Source organism: Vicia villosa, unplaced genomic scaffold, assembly GCF_029867415.1.
Source record: "Vicia villosa cultivar HV-30 ecotype Madison, WI unplaced genomic scaffold, Vvil1.0 ctg.000352F_1_1_1, whole genome shotgun sequence".
NCBI lineage: Eukaryota > Viridiplantae > Streptophyta > Magnoliopsida > Fabales > Fabaceae > Vicia > Vicia villosa.
The window spans coordinates 83226-107498 of NW_026705158.1; the positions used below are offsets into that span (position 1 = coordinate 83226).

At 38.1% G+C, this 24273-nt stretch overlaps 2 protein-coding genes and 2 long non-coding RNA genes across 4 annotated transcripts in view; 2 read left to right on the forward strand and 2 right to left on the reverse strand.

Annotated features, from left to right (window-relative positions):
• Nucleotides 1-8499, reverse strand: part of LOC131627225 (uncharacterized) — a 40583-nt gene extending 32084 nt beyond the window's left edge. Inside the window, exon 1 of the mRNA XM_058898070.1 lies at nucleotides 8009-8499. Within this exon, the coding sequence (XP_058754053.1) occupies nucleotides 8009-8499 (491 nt within the window). The remainder of the gene's footprint in view (nucleotides 1-8008) is intronic.
• A 153-nt stretch (nucleotides 8500-8652) lies between these two features.
• On the reverse strand, nucleotides 8653-9327 carry LOC131627226 (uncharacterized). Its single transcript, XM_058898071.1, has one exon. It carries the CDS (start codon nucleotides 9325-9327, stop codon nucleotides 8653-8655), a length of 675 nt encoding a protein of 224 aa, XP_058754054.1.
• A 1400-nt stretch (nucleotides 9328-10727) lies between these two features.
• On the forward strand, nucleotides 10728-13515 carry LOC131627233 (uncharacterized). Its single transcript, XR_009291409.1, has 3 exons — nucleotides 10728-11347; nucleotides 12144-12532; nucleotides 12646-13515. It is a non-coding gene; the product is annotated as an uncharacterized LOC131627233 (long non-coding RNA).
• A 7506-nt stretch (nucleotides 13516-21021) lies between these two features.
• LOC131627234 (uncharacterized) lies at nucleotides 21022-23813 on the forward strand. Its single transcript, XR_009291410.1, has 3 exons — nucleotides 21022-21641; nucleotides 22438-22826; nucleotides 22940-23813. It is a non-coding gene; the product is annotated as an uncharacterized LOC131627234 (long non-coding RNA).
• Nucleotides 23814-24273: the final 460 nt, after the last annotated feature.

Below are 24273 nucleotides of genomic sequence, written 5' to 3' on the forward strand. Positions count from 1 at the left end.
ACGCTCTCCAGTCAGTATCAGGTCAGTGAAACCTGATGATGAGCTTCCCAGCAAATGACTATAGAACGGGCCAGTTAAAGTGCCCATGAACATGTCAACTAGCTCGCGATCAGATAAGGGTGGTTGAACCCTTCCAGCTAGATCTCCCCACTTTTGCGCATATTCTTTGAAACTTTCTTTTGGTGCCATGGTCATGCCTCGTAATTGAGTACGAGTTGGTGCAAGGTCAGCATTGTATTGATACTGTTTATAGAAAGCAGCAGCCAGGTCTCCCCAGGTGTGAACTTTTGTACTTTCCAGTTGGTAGTACCATTCGAGTTGAGTACCTGACAGACTTTCCTGGAAAAAATGAATCCATAATTTGTTATCTGTCGTATGAGGTAATATCTTCCTCACATAGGACCTTAGATGCAACTTTGGGCAAGAGACTCCATCATACTTTGCAAAGACAGGAACTTTGAACTTTGGAGGGATAACAATATCTGAGACAAGTCCAAGGTCGTCGAAGTCTAAACCAGGTATTTTCTGTATCTCCATGGCTTTCATGCGTTCTTCCAACTGCTGGTATTTGTCATCATCCTGTTCGTCTCTAGAATGATAATCTTCTTCATTAGAAGAGAGAGAGAAAGGGTTTGGCAGAACCCTGGTTGCTGTGATTGTCTTCCTGATCACCATCACTGACTATTTCAGGGATCGGTGGCTTTTTGGGCTTTTTGACTGGGATTTTGATCTTCCTTTTCAGGTGACTCAAGCCTACAGATCCTTTGGGCTTCTTTTTCTTCTTGATTATCAGGGCTTTCAGTTCTTGTTGTCCCTTTGCTAATTCCAGAATTGCTACCTGAACTTGGGCGTTCTGTGCTTCGAGATTCTTGATGCTTGTTTCGGATTCCATCTCTTCTAACTGAAATAAACAGCGAGGAGATGAGAAACCCATCATGTGAACCTGTTATGCAATGTTTATGAATGAAATGTATATGCAATGTTTATGAATGAAATGTATATGCAATGTTTATGAATGAAATGTATATGCAATGTTTATGAATGAAATGTATGTGCAATGTTTTCAAGGATCTTAGAATTTAGATTTGTTAAAACATAAGAAAAACAAACATTTGTTAGTCAAACAATTATTATTTTTTTCTTTTTTTTTCTTTCTTTTTTCTTTGCCTCATTCGGGCTTACAAAACAGAAAAATAAAGAAAATGAAGGATCCCTCAGGTCTCCCATGGACGCTTTCTCTTTGCACCCAGGAATGTGTTGATCTGCTGTTCTTCTTGGAGTTGTCTGGTGAGTTCCAACACTTTCCTCTCATAGGCTTGACAGTGTGCTTTGAAGGTGTTTCTTTCCTCTTTTAGCTGAACCCAAGATTTCTGCAACTCTTCCAAGTCAGTTGGCATGTCCGGATGTAGAATAACTCGAGGTTCCTTCCCTTCGACTCCTGGTTCAATAGTCATAGGTAGGATAGCGGGATATGGCATGATTAACTTTTGTGCACGGGTACGCACCCATCTCAGGTATGGCTCCATAGGAATAGAATTCCATTGCCCTAAAGTTTTGCTTTCTACTTTGTAGACACTGCCCCAAGCATGTATAAACCTTCGTCGATACCTTTGGGAATCATCTTCGTAGTCGAACACAATGCCACGGATAATCATGTCATGAGGACCGTTACTTCGTGCATATCCGAATTGGCGTAAAGCTAAAGAGGGATTGTAGGTGATGCCTCCCTTAATGCCAAGGAGGGGCACATTAGGGTACTCCCCACAATGGTCAATGAGAGTGATGTCTCTTTGAAAGAAGTTGTTCCACCGGACATCTGAATGAGATAAAGACATGATTCTACGAGACCATTGCATCCTTTGTTCGTTTCTCAACACTGATCGGGGAAGGTGTAAGGTAAACCATCTAGCCAGTAGTGGTACACAGCACATAAGAGTTCCTCGTTTTTTCATGGTACGAGTGTGTAGAGAATGTAGGATGTCTCCCAGCAAAGTAGGCACCAGATTGCGGGTTAAGAAAATGTCGATAGCATGCACACTTATGAAATGGTCAGGATTAGGGAATAAAACCAACCCATAAATCAAAAGAGCCACAACATCTTCAATAGCTAGGTAACTTCTGTTTTTAGTAGTAACCGAGCCTTTTCCATTAAGAACTTAGCAAGCAAACCCTCGACTCCACTCTTTGTTTCCCAATTGGACTCGATTTCTGACTTTCGCAAATGTAAGGCAGCAACAATGATTTCTGGCTTTCGAATCTTTTCTAAACCAGTGAAAGGTAATCGATCTCGAACAGGTAACCCAATCAGTTCAGAGAACTCTTCCAAAGTGGGTACTAACTGGTAATCAGGAAATGTAAAACAATGATGTTCGGGATCAAAGAACTGGAACAGGACCCGTATCATGTCTTCTTCAAATTTTGAGGTAACCAAATGGAGTAGGTGACCGTGCTTTTCGGTGAACTGAGCATTCCTGGGAAATTCTGATATTAAGTCCTTTAGTTCGGATGGTACTGTTGAGATGTTGATTCGGACATAATCTCTGGTAGCGGGAGCCATTACCTGCAACAACAAAGGTAAACTCTTTGATCCTTGAAATGATTAGTGAAAAATGATATGCTTATGATGCTTATGATGTCATGATGTCAAACATGTGGCAAACACAAACAAATCAAACAATAGCCTTAGGTTCAAAGGCTTGCATGAGTTTGATAGGTGATACCCTCCCCACTGAAGTTGAGTTGGTTAAAACCTGTCTTAGAATAGTATTCGGGTTTTATGATCCTTGGAGACAACATCTTAATACGGCACTCGGGCGGCCGATCAAAATATTTCTCGAGGATAACTAACTTCGATCAATTTCAAAGCTAGCCACTTAATAGGCCACAAGTCAAGTTCAACTAAAAGGTTCTAAGACAAATTAGTGTTTAATGACATTTCAGAAGCCTAACATACTCCTTGATCGTTTTCAAGGGACATCAGTATAAACCAAAGTGTCGCACTAACAGTGACTACAAGATCAACCGTATCGGTACATGCCGTACAGTTTCCTTGGTCTATTGTCACATACTTAAGGTATCTCGAGATTCAGGTTTAAATCTTTCACACAAGTAAATACCCAAACAAACCTTTGAAAGATAAAGCAAACAAGACAAGCAATTGAAAACATCGAAATGGCCTAATCTCTAAGGTAATCCCTTTTTGAAAACATTTTGTTTTTGAATTCCCCAGCAGTGTCGCCAGTTCTGTCATGCACTCGGTTTTGTGAGACGCAAACTGACTCTTCTTTTTGCTTTTTGAGTTGTGAAAATCAGAGAGTCGCCACCGACTTTTATTTTATCCAATTAAGGAAAGGTTTATAAAAGAAACAGAAAAAAGACCTTTAAGAAATTCTGGGTAAGGGGATAGGTTATACAAAGGGAAGGTGTTAGCACCCTTTGTATCCATGGTTATCCATGGGCTCTTAGTTGCTTGGCTCATTTCTTTGAATCGTTTGTCTTGCCTTTAAATGCTTGTATGTGGTTTTAAAATACCTTTGCAAATTAACTTTGTAATGATCCTTGTGCGGATGTATACAAAGTGTTTTGTTTTTCGAAAGATGTTTTGAAAAAAGATCTTTAACTTCGTAATGATCCTTGTTTGGATATATACCAAGTATTGTCTTTTTTGGAAGTTTTATTTTGAAAAACGGTGAATATGTGAGACATTTGTTGTTTTGATTTGAGCAAGCAATTAGGAGGTCTATCCTACATTTATAAGGTCTTTTCCTATTTCCTTTAGAAAATTCTCCTTTTATCAGATGTAAACAAAAGTTCGATTTTGCATTTGAAACAATAGAATTTGATTTTGATTTTGAAAAGAGTAAAAGAGGGATTACCCTAAGAGGTGCAAGTGTGATTGTGTTTTGATTCAGATATTTTATCTTTGAAGTTAGTGATCTAACCCTTCAGTTTTTTAGCTTTGACATACACGCAGTTTTATATATACAGAAATTAAAATGCGGAAATATAAAATGCGGAAAATAAATCTACGCTATTACATCGATTGTGCGGGAAATGTAAACTACGCTATTTACATGAATTTGACAACCTATACACTTATCTAGGAATTTTAAATTGCAATAAGATAAAAGAAATATTTTTGGATTTTTTGTATGGTTGATTTTAATTAGAATTAATGCATGATTAATTTAAGTAAAATGAGAAAAAGGTAGAAATAAAATTTAAACCTAAAAATTAAGTTTAAAATATGTTCAAAATACTTGTCAATTAATTTTAAAATAAAACTAATTTTTTTTTATTTTTTGAAATTGATTTTGAAATTTATTAAGTTAAATTATCATAATTATGCAAATAATTACATAAATAATTAAAACTTAAAGAGAAAAATATTCTAAATATGTACAAAATTAGCCTATAATATATAAACTAAATTTAATATAAAGAACAATTTTTTATGATTTTTTGATTGGTTGAAATAATTAAAAAGCAAATATATAAATATATACTAATTAATTATACAAAATATTTTAATTATTAAGAAAAATAAAATATTTTTATATCAAAAAATAATAGATTATTTTAGAAACCTAAAAATATTTTTGTTATATTTTTTTGATTTTTAAAACTATTTTAAATTAATTTTGTAAAGAAAATAAAATAAAATAGAAAATATAAAAAGATATGATCATGTGTGGTGGATTGGAGAGTCTATAGCATGGACTAGCAAGGCTAGAGCGTTGGATCTTGAATTAATGAAATCTAATGACTGAGATCATAGAGCTCATGATATGATAGTGGAAAGCAACGCATGTGATTGGTCTGAATTTTAAAACACACGCGCGCGCAAACCAACCAACCAGGGCAAGCCACGTCTTCGTCTTCAACCTCCAGACTCCTCTTTTAACAGCGTTTATTTTCAAAAAGCACTGTAATATGTGAGCATCAATCCTGCAAAATAACGAATAGGGGTAAACGTGTATAGAAATTTTTCGCGACCAGTTCATTTGATTCGTCATGATCTACTGAGTTCAACCATGCCTTTAATTTGGTCTAATTTTGCCTCTAACAAAAAACCCTAAAATAGAGTTCAAGAACCCTAAAATGGTAATTGCTCGTATATGTGTCCAAACGCCAATTAAGTTTCCAGAAACGTTCAGAGCACCTATCTAAACATAAATATGCATTTACATCGTGCTAATCATGCATGTATGGTTGAATTCGAGTCAGTTTTGGTTTGAACAAACCGTGAGCTCAAGTGGATGATTCTGAGTGTTTCAAGGCTTGCAATCGATCTGGATAGATTCAGTGATGTTCAAGGATTGTGTTTGAGTGTTTATTTTGTATTGAAAATGGCTTAAACTCAGAATTCAAATTTTGAATTTCTTTGAAAATTTCAAGTGATTACAAGTGTGTTCTAAGCATAGCTTTGGTTCTGATCTTGTCTCTCTTTCATTGATGAAGTGTTGCACTTCATTTATAGGCAAGGAAGCACTTAGAAACTAAGCTAAGAAGCAATAAGTGCTTTGTTGAATTTTTGAATATTATAACATATGTAGCTTTGAATTCAAGCAACCATGGCTTGATTTTTCCACTCTCTTCTGCTGTACTAGCTCCTTGTGGCAGAGTGTTGAATGTTTCTTGTTGACTCATGCTTAAGATTCAAGCTACATATTATCCTTCCATTTCTTTTTTCAATTTAATCTTTAATGTGATAAAATTAAACCAAAAAAGAAACAAAAATGCTATGGGCTTTGTCTTGGTCGTGGGAGGCCCTTCACATTATGGGAAACATGTTTGGATCATGAAAACTTGGCCCCTTTTGGAAAAAAAACATTTTTGATCAATGTTGATTTCATGCATTTTCCCAAAAAATGGCCAACTTCAACAAGGCATAAATCCCTCAATTTTTATCATATGAAGGAGTTCTTGTACTTTTTGGAAACCTCAAGATGTCCTATAAACAATGCCTTTGGTCTCATATCAAAATGATTTTCCATGCTCCTTGTGTGTCCTTTTGAAAAAAGTGACTTTTTGTTGACTTCGATAATGACCTGTAATGTCTTGGTTCATATTTTTCAAATGGTGAATCTAATGACCATGGGACCAATTGAATTTGAAAGATAATGGAATTTCCTTCAAAATCAGCTTTGGTTTGAATTTTTTGGATGAAGGATGAGAGAGTTATGACCAGTCAAAGTTCAGTTGACTTTTTAGGAGAAAACCCTAATTTTGAAACTTAGGATTTTGCTGATTTCTGAGCCTTTCTTGATGAATTTTGATCAACCACTAGTCAAATGATGAATCCTTTGACAAAATATGGATGTTGACAAAAAATTTCATTTTTGACTGTCTGTTGACTTTTTTTGGTCAAACGGGTCGTCTGTTGACTATTTGAGCTGCTGACTGTGCGTCTGAGTGAATTGAAGTTTGAAAATTTGTATGGGGGTACTTTGAGATATATGGATGTCCATGAAATCCATTTGAGGTCTCAAAAACTTGTTCTCCTGAAAAAAACAAAAACCCTAGTTAGGGACTGTTTGTGTAGGAGACAGTCGAGCGTACCTGATTTTTGTGCAGTGCTGAGTCTTTGCTGATCTTTTGATTGTCAGAAGACTTCTAGGACAAAAATCTTGGAATTTTGAAATGTGAAAGATGGATTTGATTGATGGTACAAAACACGGAGAAACGTGCTGTCACCGGGTTTGATTGTTAACTGGCTGTTCGGATATTAACGTAACAGTTAAAGTGATAATTCAACAGTTAAAGTTAACTTTTTCTTTTTGTTTTTGTTGTGTTAATGGTGAGAAATTATTTACATGATTTTTTAGAAAAACACAAACATAATAAATAATTAAAGTACACTGTACGAGAACAAAATTACCGTCAATAATAAGACTGAAAGGATTTAATGCACAGAAAAAATAAATATTTTAACTAGCAATAAACACATATAATATTATCTTACTAGTTAAATGACGATATAATAGATAGTGTAATACTTAATACTGACAGTACAAATATTACCTAAACAAAACGTAGTAAACAGCACGGTAAATATAAAGAACGGTACATTCTAAAAACAGAAGATACGACAAACTTTACATATGACGATTAATAATCCATGCTATAACCAACAGAAAATAGATGATCGGAAGTGTAACCATCGCATGTCCACATTTTTTAGGACTATGCAGACAAAAGAAGGACATGATCACCGTAGCAATGGTGATGACTATAAGAAAAAGTGTCTCCATCCACTTTGCCATTTTTTACCGGGGAAGAAGAGAAAATAGATATGAGGTAGAAATTTGAGAGATTGAATGAAATTTGATGTGAGATTTTATGGAAAAAATGAGAGGTATTTATAGAATGAAAAGAAGGATAGAGACGTTGGGGAATGAAGTGATTCCGTACAAAAAAGGAAAATTTGAGTGGTAGTAGGATTTGAAAGAAAGTGTATGGTAGGGTTTAAAAAGAGAAATGTGTAGAATAAAGTTAGGATTTGATTTGAAAGAAAGAGATTTTGAAAATAATAGAATATAGTACAAAAATTAGTGGGAAACAATAATAATTTAATTGTTACCAGTACAGTCTGAAACTCCGGACTCTGCGCCTGCAAAATAAATTCTGTACCAATTGCGTTAGTACTATTTATCCGTAAATAAATCTCAAATAGATAGCGTGTGTAAAGTGATAAACAGTACTTGGCGTTTGCGTAAAAATAAATTCAACAGCGAACCAAAATACCGTATAAGAAAAATTCTAAAAACCGAGTATTCATAAAAATCAGGATATTTGTGAAATAAAATTCAAGATTATATGAAACTCCCAATTTTTAGACAGAAGTCTGTTGCCTTCTTTTTGAAAAAGATGTGGGCAAATTTTGGGGTATAACAAAGCCCCTACAAGAATCTGCTCCTCCAATTGCACACCAAAAAGCTTACTTTTATTCAGATTAATGCACAACCCCGATACCAACTCAAACCCTCGTAACAAAGCCTTAACACACCACAAATTCTCCTTAGAGCCATCGCAAATGAGAACCGTGTCATCCGCAAATTGGAGCATCTCAAAAGATAAATCAGAAGAGAGCTGAAAGCCTTTGAAACTACCTTCGGCAACCGCATTACGCATCATGCCTGCTACACCTTCCGCCACAAACAAAAAAAGGAACGGAGAAAGAGGATCCCCTTGACGTAAACCTCTAGAAGCCTCAAACTCCCTTGTAGGCGATCCATTAACCAAAATAGAAATAGAACTAGAAAAAACTGTACCTTCCATCCAAGATAACCACCTAGCACCAAACCCTATGCGTTTCAAGACATATCTAAGAAACCCCCAAGACACACAATCATATGCTTTCTCAAAATCCACCGTCAACACCAAACACTTCTTACTCCTCTTAGCAAAATCCAACACCTCATTGAGAACTAAAACCCCATCAAACAATTGCCTTCCTTCGATAAACTCCGATTGAAACTTAGAGATCAACTTCCCCATCACAACCTTCAATCTAGTTGCCAACAACTTTGATATTAACCGATACAAACAATCGACCAAAAAAATCGGTCTAAACTCATCTATTCTTTGAGGACAATCCACTTTAGGAATAAGCGCCAAAAACGAAGCCGTAACCGCTCTAGGAAGAGAACCTCACTTATAAAGCTCCTGAACAAAGCAAAACAACTCCTTATTGACAAAGCTCCAAGACTTCTTAAAGAACCCCAACGGAAAACCATCCAAACCCGGACTTTTCTCACAATCACTAAGCCAAACAATATTCTTTATTTCCTCCATGGAAAACTGCTCTTCAAGAATCTTACTTTCCTCCACCGACAAACCGTTAAAACCAACTTCATCCAACACCGGTCTACCCATACACAGCTCCGAAAACCGATGTTTAAAATGGTCAAACACCTCATCTTTGATCGCTTCGACATCCTCTAAAAGGCCACCATTCGAATTAAGACTCACAATATTATTCCTCCTTAATCTTCCACGCATAAAAGAATGAAAGAATTTAGAATTAGCATCCCCTTCTTGAATCCACCGACATCTAGACTTTTGACATAACATACTCTCCCTTCTTAACATCACCTCCCACACTTCCTTAGAAGCCTTCACTCTATTAGACGACAAAGTATCACACCAAAAATCTCCCCTCCCCGCATTAGCCACAAACAAATCAAGATCATTAAGAGTACTTACCGCTTTATCAACCTTTAAATCGAGCACTCCAAACACCTCCCTATTCCAAGTTTTCAACTTAACTTTAAGAATGCGAAGCTTCTCCTTAAGAATGAACCCATGTTTGCCACGAATGTCCATGGCTTTCCACTATTTCTCCATAAAAGGAAGTGTCGCACGCTCGCGAAAAATGAACAGAGTCGCCACCAATATATTTATCCCATAAAGGAAAGGAATATCAGAAAACCTAACAAAGGATGGAACAGGGTCTTGCGACCAGAGAATCAGGGTACGGAAGTCGGTTACGCGAGGGGAAGGTACTAGCACCCCTCACGCCCATCGTACTCGATGGTATCCACCTATGTTTGTTTCTATCTAAAGGGTGTGTACTATGTCTATGTCTACATGCGAATGAATGCAAAAAGAAGTACGGGGAAAAGAAGGAATATTTACAAATGTGCTCGTTCAAGCCCCGCGACTTGATGCCTACGTATCCTTTTCAGGAATCAGAGCGCCGTAGTTCGGCTCCATAGTTTTGTTTGTTTTTGTGTTTTTTAGTTGGGCGGAGTTAACGCTCGCGCTCTTGCATAAGGGATCGCCTAGGATGCAATGGAGCGGAGATAACAATGCCCTTAAGAAAGGAGAGAAAGAGAGAGAGTTTGAGTGTTTCGAGGAAATCCCTAAAGCAAGGGAAACTCGAGTTACTCTATGGTTTGTGTTTTTTAGAATTTGGGAACTTACGCCCGAACGGAACCCTAAAGCAAGGGAGGTCCAAGCACTCGAACATTCCCTAAAGCAAGGGATGTTCAAGCTTCCATTCCCTTTTTAAGATTTTCACTTTTTTATTAATGTTTTTTAAGTATTTTCTTTGTATCTTTTATGGGATTTTATTCAAGTATTTATTAGATGTTTTATGTTGTAAAAAGAAAAGAAACTAGCCTAAGTATGAAGGGAATTTCTACTAATGTTATCATGGTTTCTACCTATGGTTAGGAATAAAAGAAACATGAGAAATAAAGCACTAAGTAGAATATTGAAAATAGCATAAAAGCATGAAAAAGAACAAGTAGAAAATATAGCACAAAAGTGAATTAAAAGTACTATTATTTATATGATTTTTATGAAAGTTTTTGTGCCAAAAATTACCCAAAAAATCTAACAAAAAGGATGATTTTTATTACAATTTTATTACCTAAAAATCTAACCAAATTTTAATGGATTTTATTGTTTACCATGCTTTTATTAACTAAAATGTTAGAAAACAAACTAGTTATTAACTAAGTCTAAGGTCTAAAACCAAGCACACAGGGGGTGAAAATGGAATGGAAGTGGTGAGTAGCAAGGGCGCAGGGCCCAGTCTGAGTTCAGCCCAATAGTTATTTTTGTTTCAGCTTTAGTGTAAACAGATGGGGGTGCATGGGCTTAGTGGGGTGAGCAATAGCAATTTCGTGTACATGGCCCGAGGAATTATTCAACATATTTTTCTTGTGATGCAGATTTGTTCAAGTATTCTTAATAGTAAAAATTAAAAAAAGAAATGTAGAAAGGGTTAGGGTAAAGGCTTACATGAACATTGAACTCAAGCGAATCCACCCTCTCCTTCACGAACAAATAGACGACGGCGCAGTGAATCGAGTCCTTCTCCGATCGGAGCTTCTCCGTCTTGAGCCCTCCGTCTCCGGTTCCACTTCTCTTATCTTTGCTCGCCTCGCACCTCGTTCTCACGATCTCCAATCAACTCAACACTTGCCGCAACTACCTGAGAACTCAACCTCCTCTGACGAAGACCCTGTCTACTTCTTCATACTTCTGACTCCTGATCTGATGCGCTATGGATTGCGAATCGTAATGTTGAATGATGCAGTCATGGTGTCAAAGACGTGCGTTGAAGACTCGTTGCAGTGGCGCGACGATGTTCGTTGATGTTTGCGCGTATGTTGAGGTTCGTTGAGGATGATGAAAAAGATGAAGAAGATTCAAGATCGAGAAAAGTTTGTCACGAGTTGAGTCTCTGTTATGTGATTTCTCTGATGAACGATGGAGGACTTGAAGCTTGAGGTGTGATTTTCTTGTGGTGATTGAAGGATGAAGAACTCTGGATCGATGAAGATGAAGATGAAGATGAAGATTGGAGCCAAAGTTTGTTACGCTTTGATTATCGGTGAGTTCTCTCTCCAATTTCTGTTACGCCTCTTTTGTTTCCTTCTCTTATGATCTGTAGCTTCTGAATTCGTTTTTTGTGTTCTGTTCTGGAGATTGTGGAGATGATGAAGATTGAGAGAGTGGTTGAAGACGGTGATGAGTGAAGGTTTCTGTTGAGAGGTTGGAGTGGTGATGATGATGAATGAAAGTGCAGAGAGAATTGGTGAGAGGTTGAAGAAGAGTGGATTGGAGAGAGTGTGAAATGGCGTGTGGAAGATGTATGTGGAATGTGATGATGGAGGAAGTGGCGTGGAAGGTTTTGAATGAGATGGTGAAGAGTAGTTTATATAAGGAGAGCTGAAGATGAATTCAGTTAGAGGAGGTTGAATCGGTTAGAGGAGAGTGATTAGTAGCCCTAGGATGAGAGTTTTCTGTTATGGATTGGAGGGCTGAGATTGAATCAGTTAGATAGTTTTAATTCTGTTTTTCTGTTGGTGATGGTTAGAGATTGGGATGAAGTTTAGGTTAGATGTCATTTTTGAAATTGGAAAATGAGAGGGAAGGTTAGTTATGGCAGTTGGATTGGTTACAAATTGGTTAGGGCAGTTACAAGTTGGTTTGACCAATTAGATGCTAGTAAGAGGGAAATGTCAGTCAACAATTGATTAGTAGAAAATGTTAGGTGTTATTACTGCTATATAAAAGCTGTTAATAGATTATTAGAACAATTAGTGCTGCTATGTAGGTGGCTATGATTGATAGAAATAGTTAGTTATAAAACTGTCACTGATATTAGGTGTGGTTATGTTCTGCAGGTTATTTTGATTCAAGTGAGCATGGAGCATTCATTTTGATATCAAACCTCGAGCATAAACACGAATTGGATTGTGTACGAGCGACTGTCGAACACATAGAGGTTCTCTGCGCTTTCTTTTGGAACATGATCAGTACGCATAAAGTAAGTAGCCTTTAGGGCATTTATGCTTAGACTGAGCTTTGTGGCAGACTTAACGTTGCTTCAGACCCATTGAACTTGAATTGAACCCAAACTGCTTAAAGGATCTCTGAATATAACTCAGTGGGGATGATGGTGATGGTAGCTATAACTTAGTTTACACTCCTCTTTTAGTTTGCTATTTGAATATGAATGTGGACATGGTATGACTGGAACTGTTAGTTTGTTAAATGGTGCAACAGGCTGTTGGTAAGTTTGTGGTTTGAAATGTGTTAGTTAGGAACTGTTTTTGTGTTGCATGATTGTTAGAAATCTTTTATTGAATTTTCCAATGGATGGATGTGTGTTTATTCCTTGTACAGGTCTAGGATGTGGAGAAGTTTTATGGTATGAACATGGGTTAACCTCCTTGCTGCTGCTCAGGCGGAAGCAGCTCGTTTTGGTTTAGATGTGAATTGTTTGGCTATGCTGCAAGTTTGGTAAATTGAAATATGACTGCAAGCAGGTTGACAATTGTGTGAGTAATGCAAGGCTTTCCTTTGATGTGGAAGAAAGTGTGAGCTGTATGTTAATTCCACTGGTTTTACGCTTTGGTTCAGATGCTTGGAGTTCGGGCAGAGAAACAAGTCCATAGTCAAACTAGGATGTAGTTTTTTTTGTGTAAAATCTTTTTGGTGATGTAATATGAAAGTTTTTTTTGTAACGGTTTATGACTTGTGCTCATTTGACTCATAGAGTAGAATAGGACTTTTTGGATATGATTGAAAGTGTAATGTGAAAGAACTTTGTAAAAGGGCATTGAATGGTATATTCTTTTTGTATGATTTTTCTGTATTGGGTATTTGACTTTTGTAATTTGAATGTGGACCTTTTTGAATATTATGTAACATGAATTGAACTTGTGTATTGAAATTTGACGTGGTTATTTTGAATTGGAATTTGATAGTTTGAATCGAACGCTTGAATGATGATCGGTATTCACATGACTTGGGCTTGAAACTTGGATGATAATGAACATAAACGTAAAGATCTTGAATGAATGGTTGAATGAATTTGAATGGAATTGCACCAATGCCTAACAAATCTTTTTGATGAATAATCATGCACGTCTTAGTCTTGTAACTGGAATACCAAGCACTTTCGATTACTCCTCTCCTTTTTTATGCAAATCCATTTCAAGTCTTTAAGAATAAACTCAAGTCCACTCTAACTTGTATTGCAAGCAACAAGTAAAAATGATGAGAACCAAACTTCTCTGATCAAAATGAATCCACAAGTTCATCTCTCATGCCATGACTCACATCGGTATTTCAATCCATCATAACAAAAGTACATCGAAGAATCCTCGAGGAAGAAAGTATTGAAGCACATAAGGACACCTCGACATGAAATCCAACAAATCTTTGATGAATCGACGATTGTAGACATTGTGTATAAGAACCATAGTCTTCTTGCCTCTGATGAATCTTCATGGAGGAAAACCTTGTAGCTTTAGGAGAAAGAAGTCCACCCTGAACGACATACAAAGACCCTAGCTTCCAAGATCCTTGCTCCCACACCTTTTTTATTGATTAATGATGCATGATATGTTAGATGACCTAATGGAGGTATGCGGATGAATGCAATGCTTAAGCCAGTTAGAAATTAAAGGGTAGGACAAATTTGGGGTATGACAGCTGCCCCTATTTAATCTTCTTAAACCAGAAGGTGAGATTGGCGTTAGCCTTTCGAACGTTCAAGGTAGAAGAAGATTAAATATCAAGACCCGAAATTTGTCCTGAAGAGAGGATGGTGTAAGTGTTATCTTTATTTTTGTTTTGATATCTGCTGGGGAAAAGAGAATATTTTTGGTTTTTCTGGTGGAGAAATATGAATGAATGGTGGTTGTCAGGCGGGAACTGACTTCACCATCAGGCGAGGATTGAAAATGAAGGAAAGGATTTGCCAGGGCAGGGACTGGAATTTGAAAATGTTTGCCAGGGCGAGAACTGGACCTTGAAAAAGTTTGCCAGGGCGAGAACTGGACTTTGAAAAAGTTTGCCAGGGCGAGAACTGGACTTTGAAAAAGTTTGCCAAGGCGGGAACTGGACTTTGAAAAAGTTTGCCAAGGCGGGAATTGGACTTTGGAAAAGTTTGCCAAGGCGGGAATTGGGCTTTAAAAAAGTTTGCCAAGGCGGGAATTGGGCTTTAAAAAAGTTTGCCAAGGCGGGAATTGGACTTTGAAAAAGTTTGCCAGGGCGAGAACTGGACTTTGAAAAAGTTTGCCAGGGCGAGAACTGGACTTTGAAAAAGTTTGCCAGGGCGAGAACTGGACTTTGAAAAAGTTTGCCAAGGCGGGAATTGGGCTTTGAAGAGTGATTATCAGGACGGGAACTGGGTTTTGAAAGGTGACTAAAGATGCCAGGTATCGGCATCGTGGCATAAGGAGATTTGTAATGCAGTAGCAGATATCAATCGGAGTTTGTAGGGACATTTTTTTTAGGTGGGGAAGTATCGTTGTCTTGATTGGGTGCGGATTTGTATTATCTGGCTTATGCTTTGTATGCATGTTTGAATTTTTCTGTGGCGTAATGATCCGCTTTGACGGATATGCTACGCCTTTGAGGATGCAATGTTATATGCAATGGAAACTATATGCAAAGTGCCAAATAAAGGCCTTGGTGAGATAGAGAAGCATGATTGTTGGAGTCCCTCGCTTGTTGTCTTGAGCTATCAATATGAATCGGTATTGGAAACCCTACAGTACCAAAGATCTTTAGCAACCGCATTGAGGGTTGGAATGTAGCTTTGTCGGGGAGGAAGTGACTTCATTTGACCTTCCCTACACCTTGAACTGCTTGGGGATGGTGAGTTCGAGGAGATTCCCTCGATTCACCCTGTTGAGGATGAGAGATTCAAACAAGGAGACCAGGTTAGGGGAGCGGAACAACTCCCATGAGAAATAAACTCATGTGGAGAGGCCAAAGTTCCAGGAGAAATAAACTTCTATGATCAGGGAGAAGGCAGTAAAACTCAGAAGATTGTGCCCCAAGCTTCGTGAGCTACGAAGGAATTTGCCCCATAGGATCTTTGGAGAGATTTGTCGAGTCTCGACGTAACTGCCCCAGATTGGTTGAACCCAAGAGAGATTCCTCGACTTGATTGCCCCAGATTGATGGAAGCTTGAATGGATGCCTCAGTTGACAGAATCTTCACACAACTTGCCCCTTGGAGTAATCAGCTTTTGAAGTGAATGGCTCATGGAATCGATCAACTTTTTCTGCAGTTGTTCATTGTTCGATCTTCCTTGATGTCAAGTCTTTATTCACAAGTAAAAGATATTTGTTTTGAAGATGATAATCTTGATGCAATGTTTATGCTAGCTTCGAAATCAAAGTTATTGAAACGATGTTGTGACATTCAGTGTTTGAATTATTTGTCATATCGATATCAACATAAATGGTAAGCAAACATCTAGGAGTCAGCTTTACGCAACTTGGTATAGTATGCTCTTGAAATAAACCCAGCTTCAATTAGGTCTTTTAAGGGTTGTAATGTGGCCTGGTTCACGGTTTTAGAAAGAAAGGATTTAAGGCTCAAAGTCTAACCTAACCCACCCATTCTTCGTGATGTTCTCCAGTCCTAAGTTCAACTTAACCTGATACGAGCGTTCATCCTTCAAGAGGAGTTTGAGATGATTGAGGAATCAAATGAAGTTCTTGGACATGGCAGTCACTCACTTTCTTCTTTGGCGTCTGATCACACGACTTTGTTCTTTTAATGAGGATCTTTATGTTGTAATCCTCATTTTTCGCTTCTGCTTTGCTTTATCCTTTTTTGTTTCCCTAAATTTTGCCTGGACAAATTCTTTTGAATTTCATTTTGGAGTCCAGCGGGATGCCCTAATTTTTGCCTAAGTCACTTGTTTTCAAGTTGTTGACTTAGCGGGCTCTCTTTTTTATTCACTCTTTATTTTTTTTTTTTTTGAACAAGTCGTGTGATCCTGAATCTCTGATTGGTTGGAGGTAATTGTGACTGCCTCATTCTTTGATTGATGAGGGATTATCATTGTGGTATTCACTTTCCTCAACCTTTTTAAAGACAACCATTGTTGTGTCCTTGGATGCACACTCCTGATGAATTTTGATTGCTCGATCAGGTTAATTGAACGCTACCCTGCCCCTGGGTTAAATGTGAGGGTTTTTTGAATAGAAAAGAAACTCCTACTTCAAGGCTCAAAGGGGTTAACGAGGGTTTATCTCCCTTATATCTCCAGTGTTTGGGGATTTGAAACAATGCCTGTACATCCTCAGCGGGGTTTTATTCAAAAGCACACAATTAGAGATTTTGCGTTTTTATTATTTTTCATCATTCTCCTTTTGATATTTTTTTCTTAATCAAGAGTTTGATATCGATAGACAGAAAGATATGAGTGAACACGAATGGATTGATTCGAAACTAGCATATGCAATGCATTTTTATTTTTATTAAAAACAAACAAGATTTACATGGAAGAAACATTTAACAAAACAAGGAAAATTACAATTGAAAATGCAGAAATGAATTGATGATTGCCATAGTAGAGGAGGCTTGACTCCGTCTGGACTTGTTGATCTCGAATACTTTCTGTAGTTCCTTCCGATCACTTCAGATTACTTCCAGAGAAAACTCCAACGAAATCACCAAAGAGTTGTAAATTTTTGTCTTACTTTAGGGATTCGAGCAATGCGAGTGATGCAATGCTCAAGATAAGAGTACGTCTTGCTTATCCCTCGTGCGGGAGCCCCAAGCATAGTTGCTAGAGTGGTAATCACCATCAAACATGGAGGAACCTTGCATGGCCGTCGAACTTAGAAAAGCTATATGTTGTGAGGAAAGAATTTGTTGATTCTGGAGACTTTCTGAAATCTAGGCATTTATTCGAGCAAAGGAATTCCATTCACCCATATGTTTCCTTCTTGAAGGGTTATATGCCTCCCATCAATCAACTGTTGTACTTTGGCTTTGAAAGCATTGCAGTCCTCAGTTGAGTGCCCCATTGATCCAGCGTGATATCCACATTGCACATTAGGGTCATACCCAGGTGGAAACGGTTGTGGTGGAGGCTTTAGAGATTTGGGAACCACCAATGAGCTTTGAACTAGATATGGAAGAAGTTTAGTGTATGTCATAGGAATCTGGTCCAAAGGAGCATTTCTTCGTTCCAAATTACTTCTAGGTTGGCGTTGATTCGGATGACTTTGTTGATGTGGAACACATTGCTTTTGTGGCAAATACTGAATTGGTTGTTGTTGGACCATCTGGGGTTGTTGGTTGATAGTGGCGGCAAAGACTTGTGGAATATACTGACTAGGAGAAACTGGGACCATCTGATAGTTAGGAACCTGAACCTGAGGATAAGCAGGGACTTCCTCTTCTTCAATCTCGGAGATTGCGTTTGCTTCACTTTTCTCTTCTTCAGTGAATTCAGAAGCATTGTCCATATTTTGGATTTTACCCATCTTTAAGGCGTTTTCAATTCGTTCCCCTACGACAACCAAACTTGAGAATTCGGAGGAAGCACATCCAACCATCATATTGAGATATGGATCTTTCAAAGTATTCATGAACATGTCTACAAGCTCTCGTTCCAAAAGAGGAGGTTGGACTCTGGAAGCTAGTTCTCTCCATCTTTGGGCATACTCTTTAAAAGACTCATCAACCTTCTGAGTTAAACTTTGGAGTTGTAGTCTAGTAGGAGCCATGTCACTATTATACTTGTAATGCTTGAGAAAAGCCTCTGCCAATTCATCCCATGTGCGGACGTGGGTTCGTTCAAGTCGGGTATACCATTCAAGGGATGCCCCACTTAAGCTATCCTGAAAGAAGTGCATTAGAAGCTTATCATTTTCTGCATACGGTGCCATCTTGTTGCAGAATGCCTTGATGTGACTCATCGGACAAGTAATACCCTTGTATTTCTCAAAACTGGGGACTTTGAACTTAGCAGGAATCTTGATATCAGGCACTAGGCACAAATCAATAGCATTTAATCCTGAGGAGCTTCGACCTTCTAAAGCCTTCAATCTTTCTTCCAAGAGATGAAATTTCCTCTCATTTTCCTCAATTGGGAACTTGAAAGCTTCGAGTTCAGAATCGTTCTCATGATGTGAATCCTCCTTATTTGGAACTTCCACGGGCACAGGTTTTGATCCTCTATTAGCAACAGTAGTCGGAGTACTATTAGCCAATTTAGCAACACTTTGTCTTAGCTCTTCTTGCCCTTGAACAACAATCTGGAGAGTCTCAAAGAGTTGGGTCATCCTTTCCCCCATAGTATCCAAGTCCTTACGAAGTTCCACCTGATTCTGTTCAAGACGGTCCATGATTCTCTTCTGATTAATCCTCGTATGCTACAGATGTAGGGAAGTCAAGTTTGATGATGAAGCAGAAATCTGTTGAAGGGACCCCAATTAGCTTCTGATACGGAACCATGAAATGCATGATGATATGAATGCAATGTTTCATTTCCGAGGAATCCTAAAGTCTTTTCACACACTTTTTCTTTTATCCTTTTTGAAACCAAAGCTTTATTTTTTATAGAATATCTTTTCTTTTCTTTCTTCTTCTTTTCTATTTCCTTTTTCTTTTCATTTCTTTTTTGGAAATAGACTTTAGAATTCCTCACAAATGAAGTGGATAAAACAATGATGTTATGCAATGCAGGCATGGGATCAAGGTCCATATGATCTGAGTAACCACCACACAATCCTCTGAATAACTGATGTGAAGCTTCTGTACAGGCCAAGTGTCACAGGATCAAAGGTTCGACGCCTTTTTGAATACCAGAATATTAAGCGCCATGAGAACAGACCAAATAAAGGTCCGACCTCAAATATGAAGAGCCAAAGGTATGTAGGAGTCAAGGTTTCCTGTCCCACCCCAATCTCACGGGTATGTAGTCTAGACACGGACAAGTGGTCCCTAATGGTCACTGGGGTCTACAGTTCCCATGGGGTACAAAGTGTTTGAGGCAGCAAGGGTGCCAGACACAGTGTTCCATGAAAGAACCTCGCCCAGTTGTGGTACCCCATGTTGAACTCGATCGTAGCAAGGGCCACGGGAGTCAACACGAGCATCCACGCTAATCCTATGTGTCACTGGCCTGGGTAGTGGGCCTTTTACCTCACACAAACCCCCCACCTGCAAAACAGAACAGAAGACCCCAAGGAACACAGAATATAATCCATATGCATGATGTGCAAGCAGAAATAAACATGATATGCAAGCAGAAAATAAACATGCAAACATATATACAAGATATAGACATAAAACAAATAAACACCCAATAAAAAAACAAACAAAGGCTAGGATCGACTTGCTTAGGTAGTCCCCAGCAGAGTCGCCAACTGTCGCACGCTCGCGAAAAATGAACAGAGTCGCCACCAATATATTTATCCCATAAAGGAAAGGAATATCAGAAAACCTAACAAAGGAAGGAACAGGGTCTTGCGACCAGAGAATCAGGGTACGGAAGTCGGTTACGCGAGGGGAAGGTACTAGCACCCCTCACGCCCATCGTACTCGATGGTATCCACCTATGTTTGTTTCTATCTAAAGGGTGTGTACTATGTCTATGTCTACATGCGAATGAATGCAAAAAGAAGTACGGGGAAAAGAAGGAATATTTACAAATGTGCTCGTTCAAGCCCCGCGACTTGATGCCTACGTATCCTTTTCAGGAATCAGAGCGCCGTAGTTCGGCTCCATAGTTTTGTTTGTTTTTGTGTTTTTTAGTTGGGCGGAGTTAACGCTCGCGCTCTTGCATAAGGGATCGCCTAGGATGCAATGGAGCGGAGATAACAATGCCCTTAAGAAAGGAGAGAAAGAGAGAGAGTTTGAGTGTTTCGAGGAAATCCCTAAAGCAAGGGAAACTCGAGTTACTCTATGGTTTGTGTTTTTTAGAATTTGGGAACTTACGCCCGAACGGAACCCTAAAGCAAGGGAGGTCCAAGCACTCGAACATTCCCTAAAGCAAGGGATGTTCAAGCTTCCATTCCCTTTTTAAGATTTTCACTTTTTTATTAATGTTTTTTAAGTATTTTCTTTGTATCTTTTATGGGATTTTATTCAAGTATTTATTAGATGTTTTATGTTGTAAAAAGAAAAGAAACTAGCCTAAGTATGAAGGGAATTTCTACTAATGTTATCATGGTTTCTACCTATGGTTAGGAATAAAAGAAACATGAGAAATAAAGCACTAAGTAGAATATTGAAAATAGCATAAAAGCATGAAAAAGAACAAGTAGAAAATATAGCACAAAAGTGAATTAAAAGTACTATTATTTATATGATTTTTATGAAAGTTTTTGTGCCAAAAATTACCCAAAAAATCTAACAAAAAGGATGATTTTTATTACAATTTTATTACCTAAAAATCTAACCAAATTTTAATGGATTTTATTGTTTACCATGCTTTTATTAACTAAAATGTTAGAAAACAAACTAGTTATTAACTAAGTCTAAGGTCTAAAACCAAGCACACAGGGGGTGAAAATGGAATGGAAGTGGTGAGTAGCAAGGGCGCAGGGCCCAGTCTGAGTTCAGCCCAATAGTTATTTTTGTTTCAGCTTTAGTGTAAACAGATGGGGGTGCATGGGCTTAGTGGGGTGAGCAATAGCAATTTCGTGTACATGGCCCGAGGAATTATTCAACATATTTTTCTTGTGATGCAGATTTGTTCAAGTATTCTTAATAGTAAAAATTAAAAAAAGAAATGTAGAAAGGGTTAGGGTAAAGGCTTACATGAACATTGAACTCAAGCGAATCCACCCTCTCCTTCACGAACAAATAGACGACGGCGCAGTGAATCGAGTCCTTCTCCGATCGGAGCTTCTCCGTCTTGAGCCCTCCGTCTCCGGTTCCACTTCTCTTATCTTTGCTCGCCTCGCACCTCGTTCTCACGATCTCCAATCAACTCAACACTTGCCGCAACTACCTGAGAACTCAACCTCCTCTGACGAAGACCCTGTCTACTTCTTCATACTTCTGACTCCTGATCTGATGCGCTATGGATTGCGAATCGTAATGTTGAATGATGCAGTCATGGTGTCAAAGACGTGCGTTGAAGACTCGTTGCAGTGGCGCGACGATGTTCGTTGATGTTTGCGCGTATGTTGAGGTTCGTTGAGGATGATGAAAAAGATGAAGAAGATTCAAGATCGAGAAAAGTTTGTCACGAGTTGAGTCTCTGTTATGTGATTTCTCTGATGAACGATGGAGGACTTGAAGCTTGAGGTGTGATTTTCTTGTGGTGATTGAAGGATGAAGAACTCTGGATCGATGAAGATGAAGATGAAGATGAAGATTGGAGCCAAAGTTTGTTACGCTTTGATTATCGGTGAGTTCTCTCTCCAATTTCTGTTACGCCTCTTTTGTTTCCTTCTCTTATGATCTGTAGCTTCTGAATTCGTTTTTTGTGTTCTGTTCTGGAGATTGTGGAGATGATGAAGATTGAGAGAGTGGTTGAAGACGGTGATGAGTGAAGGTTTCTGTTGAGAGGTTGGAGTGGTGATGATGATGAATGAAAGTGCAGAGAGAATTGGTGAGAGGTTGAAGAAGAGTGGATTGGAGAGAGTGTGAAATGGCGTGTGGAAGATGTATGTGGAATGTGATGATGGAGGAAGTGGCGTGGAAGGTTTTGAATGAGATGGTGAAGAGTAGTTTATATAAGGAGAGCTGAAGATGAATTCAGTTAGAGGAGGTTGAATCGGTTAGAGGAGAGTGATTAGTAGCCCTAGGATGAGAGTTTTCTGTTATGGATTGGAGGGCTGAGATTGAATCAGTTAGATAGTTTTAATTCTGTTTTTCTGTTGGTGATGGTTAGAGATTGGGATGAAGTTTAGGTTAGATGTCATTTTTGAAATTGGAAAATGAGAGGGAAGGTTAGTTATGGCAGTTGGATTGGTTACAAATTGGTTAGGGCAGTTACAAGTTGGTTTGACCAATTAGATGCTAGTAAGAGGGAAATGTCAGTCAACAATTGATTAGTAGAAAATGTTAGGTGTTATTACTGCTATATAAAAGCTGTTAATAGATTATTAGAACAATTAGTGCTGCTATGTAGGTGGCTATGATTGATAGAAATAGTTAGTTATAAAACTGTCACTGATATTAGGTGTGGTTATGTTCTGCAGGTTATTTTGATTCAAGTGAGCATGGAGCATTCATTTTGATATCAAACCTCGAGCATAAACACGAATTGGATTGTGTACGAGCGACTGTCGAACACATAGAGGTTCTCTGCGCTTTCTTTTGGAACATGATCAGTACGCATAAAGTAAGTAGCCTTTAGGGCATTTATGCTTAGACTGAGCTTTGTGGCAGACTTAACGTTGCTTCAGACCCATTGAACTTGAATTGAACCCAAACTGCTTAAAGGATCTCTGAATATAACTCAGTGGGGATGATGGTGATGGTAGCTATAACTTAGTTTACACTCCTCTTTTAGTTTGCTATTTGAATATGAATGTGGACATGGTATGACTGGAACTGTTAGTTTGTTAAATGGTGCAACAGGCTGTTGGTAAGTTTGTGGTTTGAAATGTGTTAGTTAGGAACTGTTTTTGTGTTGCATGATTGTTAGAAATCTTTTATTGAATTTTCCAATGGATGGATGTGTGTTTATTCCTTGTACAGGTCTAGGATGTGGAGAAGTTTTATGGTATGAACATGGGTTAACCTCCTTGCTGCTGCTCAGGCGGAAGCAGCTCGTTTTGGTTTAGATGTGAATTGTTTGGCTATGCTGCAAGTTTGGTAAATTGAAATATGACTGCAAGCAGGTTGACAATTGTGTGAGTAATGCAAGGCTTTCCTTTGATGTGGAAGAAAGTGTGAGCTGTATGTTAATTCCACTGGTTTTACGCTTTGGTTCAGATGCTTGGAGTTCGGGCAGAGAAACAAGTCCATAGTCAAACTAGGATGTAGTTTTTTTTGTGTAAAATCTTTTTGGTGATGTAATATGAAAGTTTTTTTTGTAACGGTTTATGACTTGTGCTCATTTGACTCATAGAGTAGAATAGGACTTTTTGGATATGATTGAAAGTGTAATGTGAAAGAACTTTGTAAAAGGGCATTGAATGGTATATTCTTTTTGTATGATTTTTCTGTATTGGGTATTTGACTTTTGTAATTTGAATGTGGACCTTTTTGAATATTATGTAACATGAATTGAACTTGTGTATTGAAATTTGACGTGGTTATTTTGAATTGGAATTTGATAGTTTGAATCGAACGCTTGAATGATGATCGGTATTCACATGACTTGGGCTTGAAACTTGGATGATAATGAACATAAACGTAAAGATCTTGAATGAATGGTTGAATGAATTTGAATGGAATTGCACCAATGCCTAACAAATCTTTTTGATGAATAATCATGCACGTCTTAGTCTTGTAACTGGAATACCAAGCACTTTCGATTACTCCTCTCCTTTTTTATGCAAATCCATTTCAAGTCTTTAAGAATAAACTCAAGTCCACTCTAACTTGTATTGCAAGCAACAAGTAAAAATGATGAGAACCAAACTTCTCTGATCAAAATGAATCCACAAGTTCATCTCTCATGCCATGACTCACATCGGTATTTCAATCCATCATAACAAAAGTACATCGAAGAATCCTCGAGGAAGAAAGTATTGAAGCACATAAGGACACCTCGACATGAAATCCAACAAATCTTTGATGAATCGACGATTGTAGACATTGTGTATAAGAACCATAGTCTTCTTGCCTCTGATGAATCTTCATGGAGGAAAACCTTGTAGCTTTAGGAGAAAGAAGTCCACCCTGAACGACATACAAAGACCCTAGCTTCCAAGATCCTTGCTCCCACACCTTTTTTATTGATTAATGATGCATGATATGTTAGATGACCTAATGGAGGTATGCGGATGAATGCAATGCTTAAGCCAGTTAGAAATTAAAGGGTAGGACAAATTTGGGGTATGACAGCTGCCCCTATTTAATCTTCT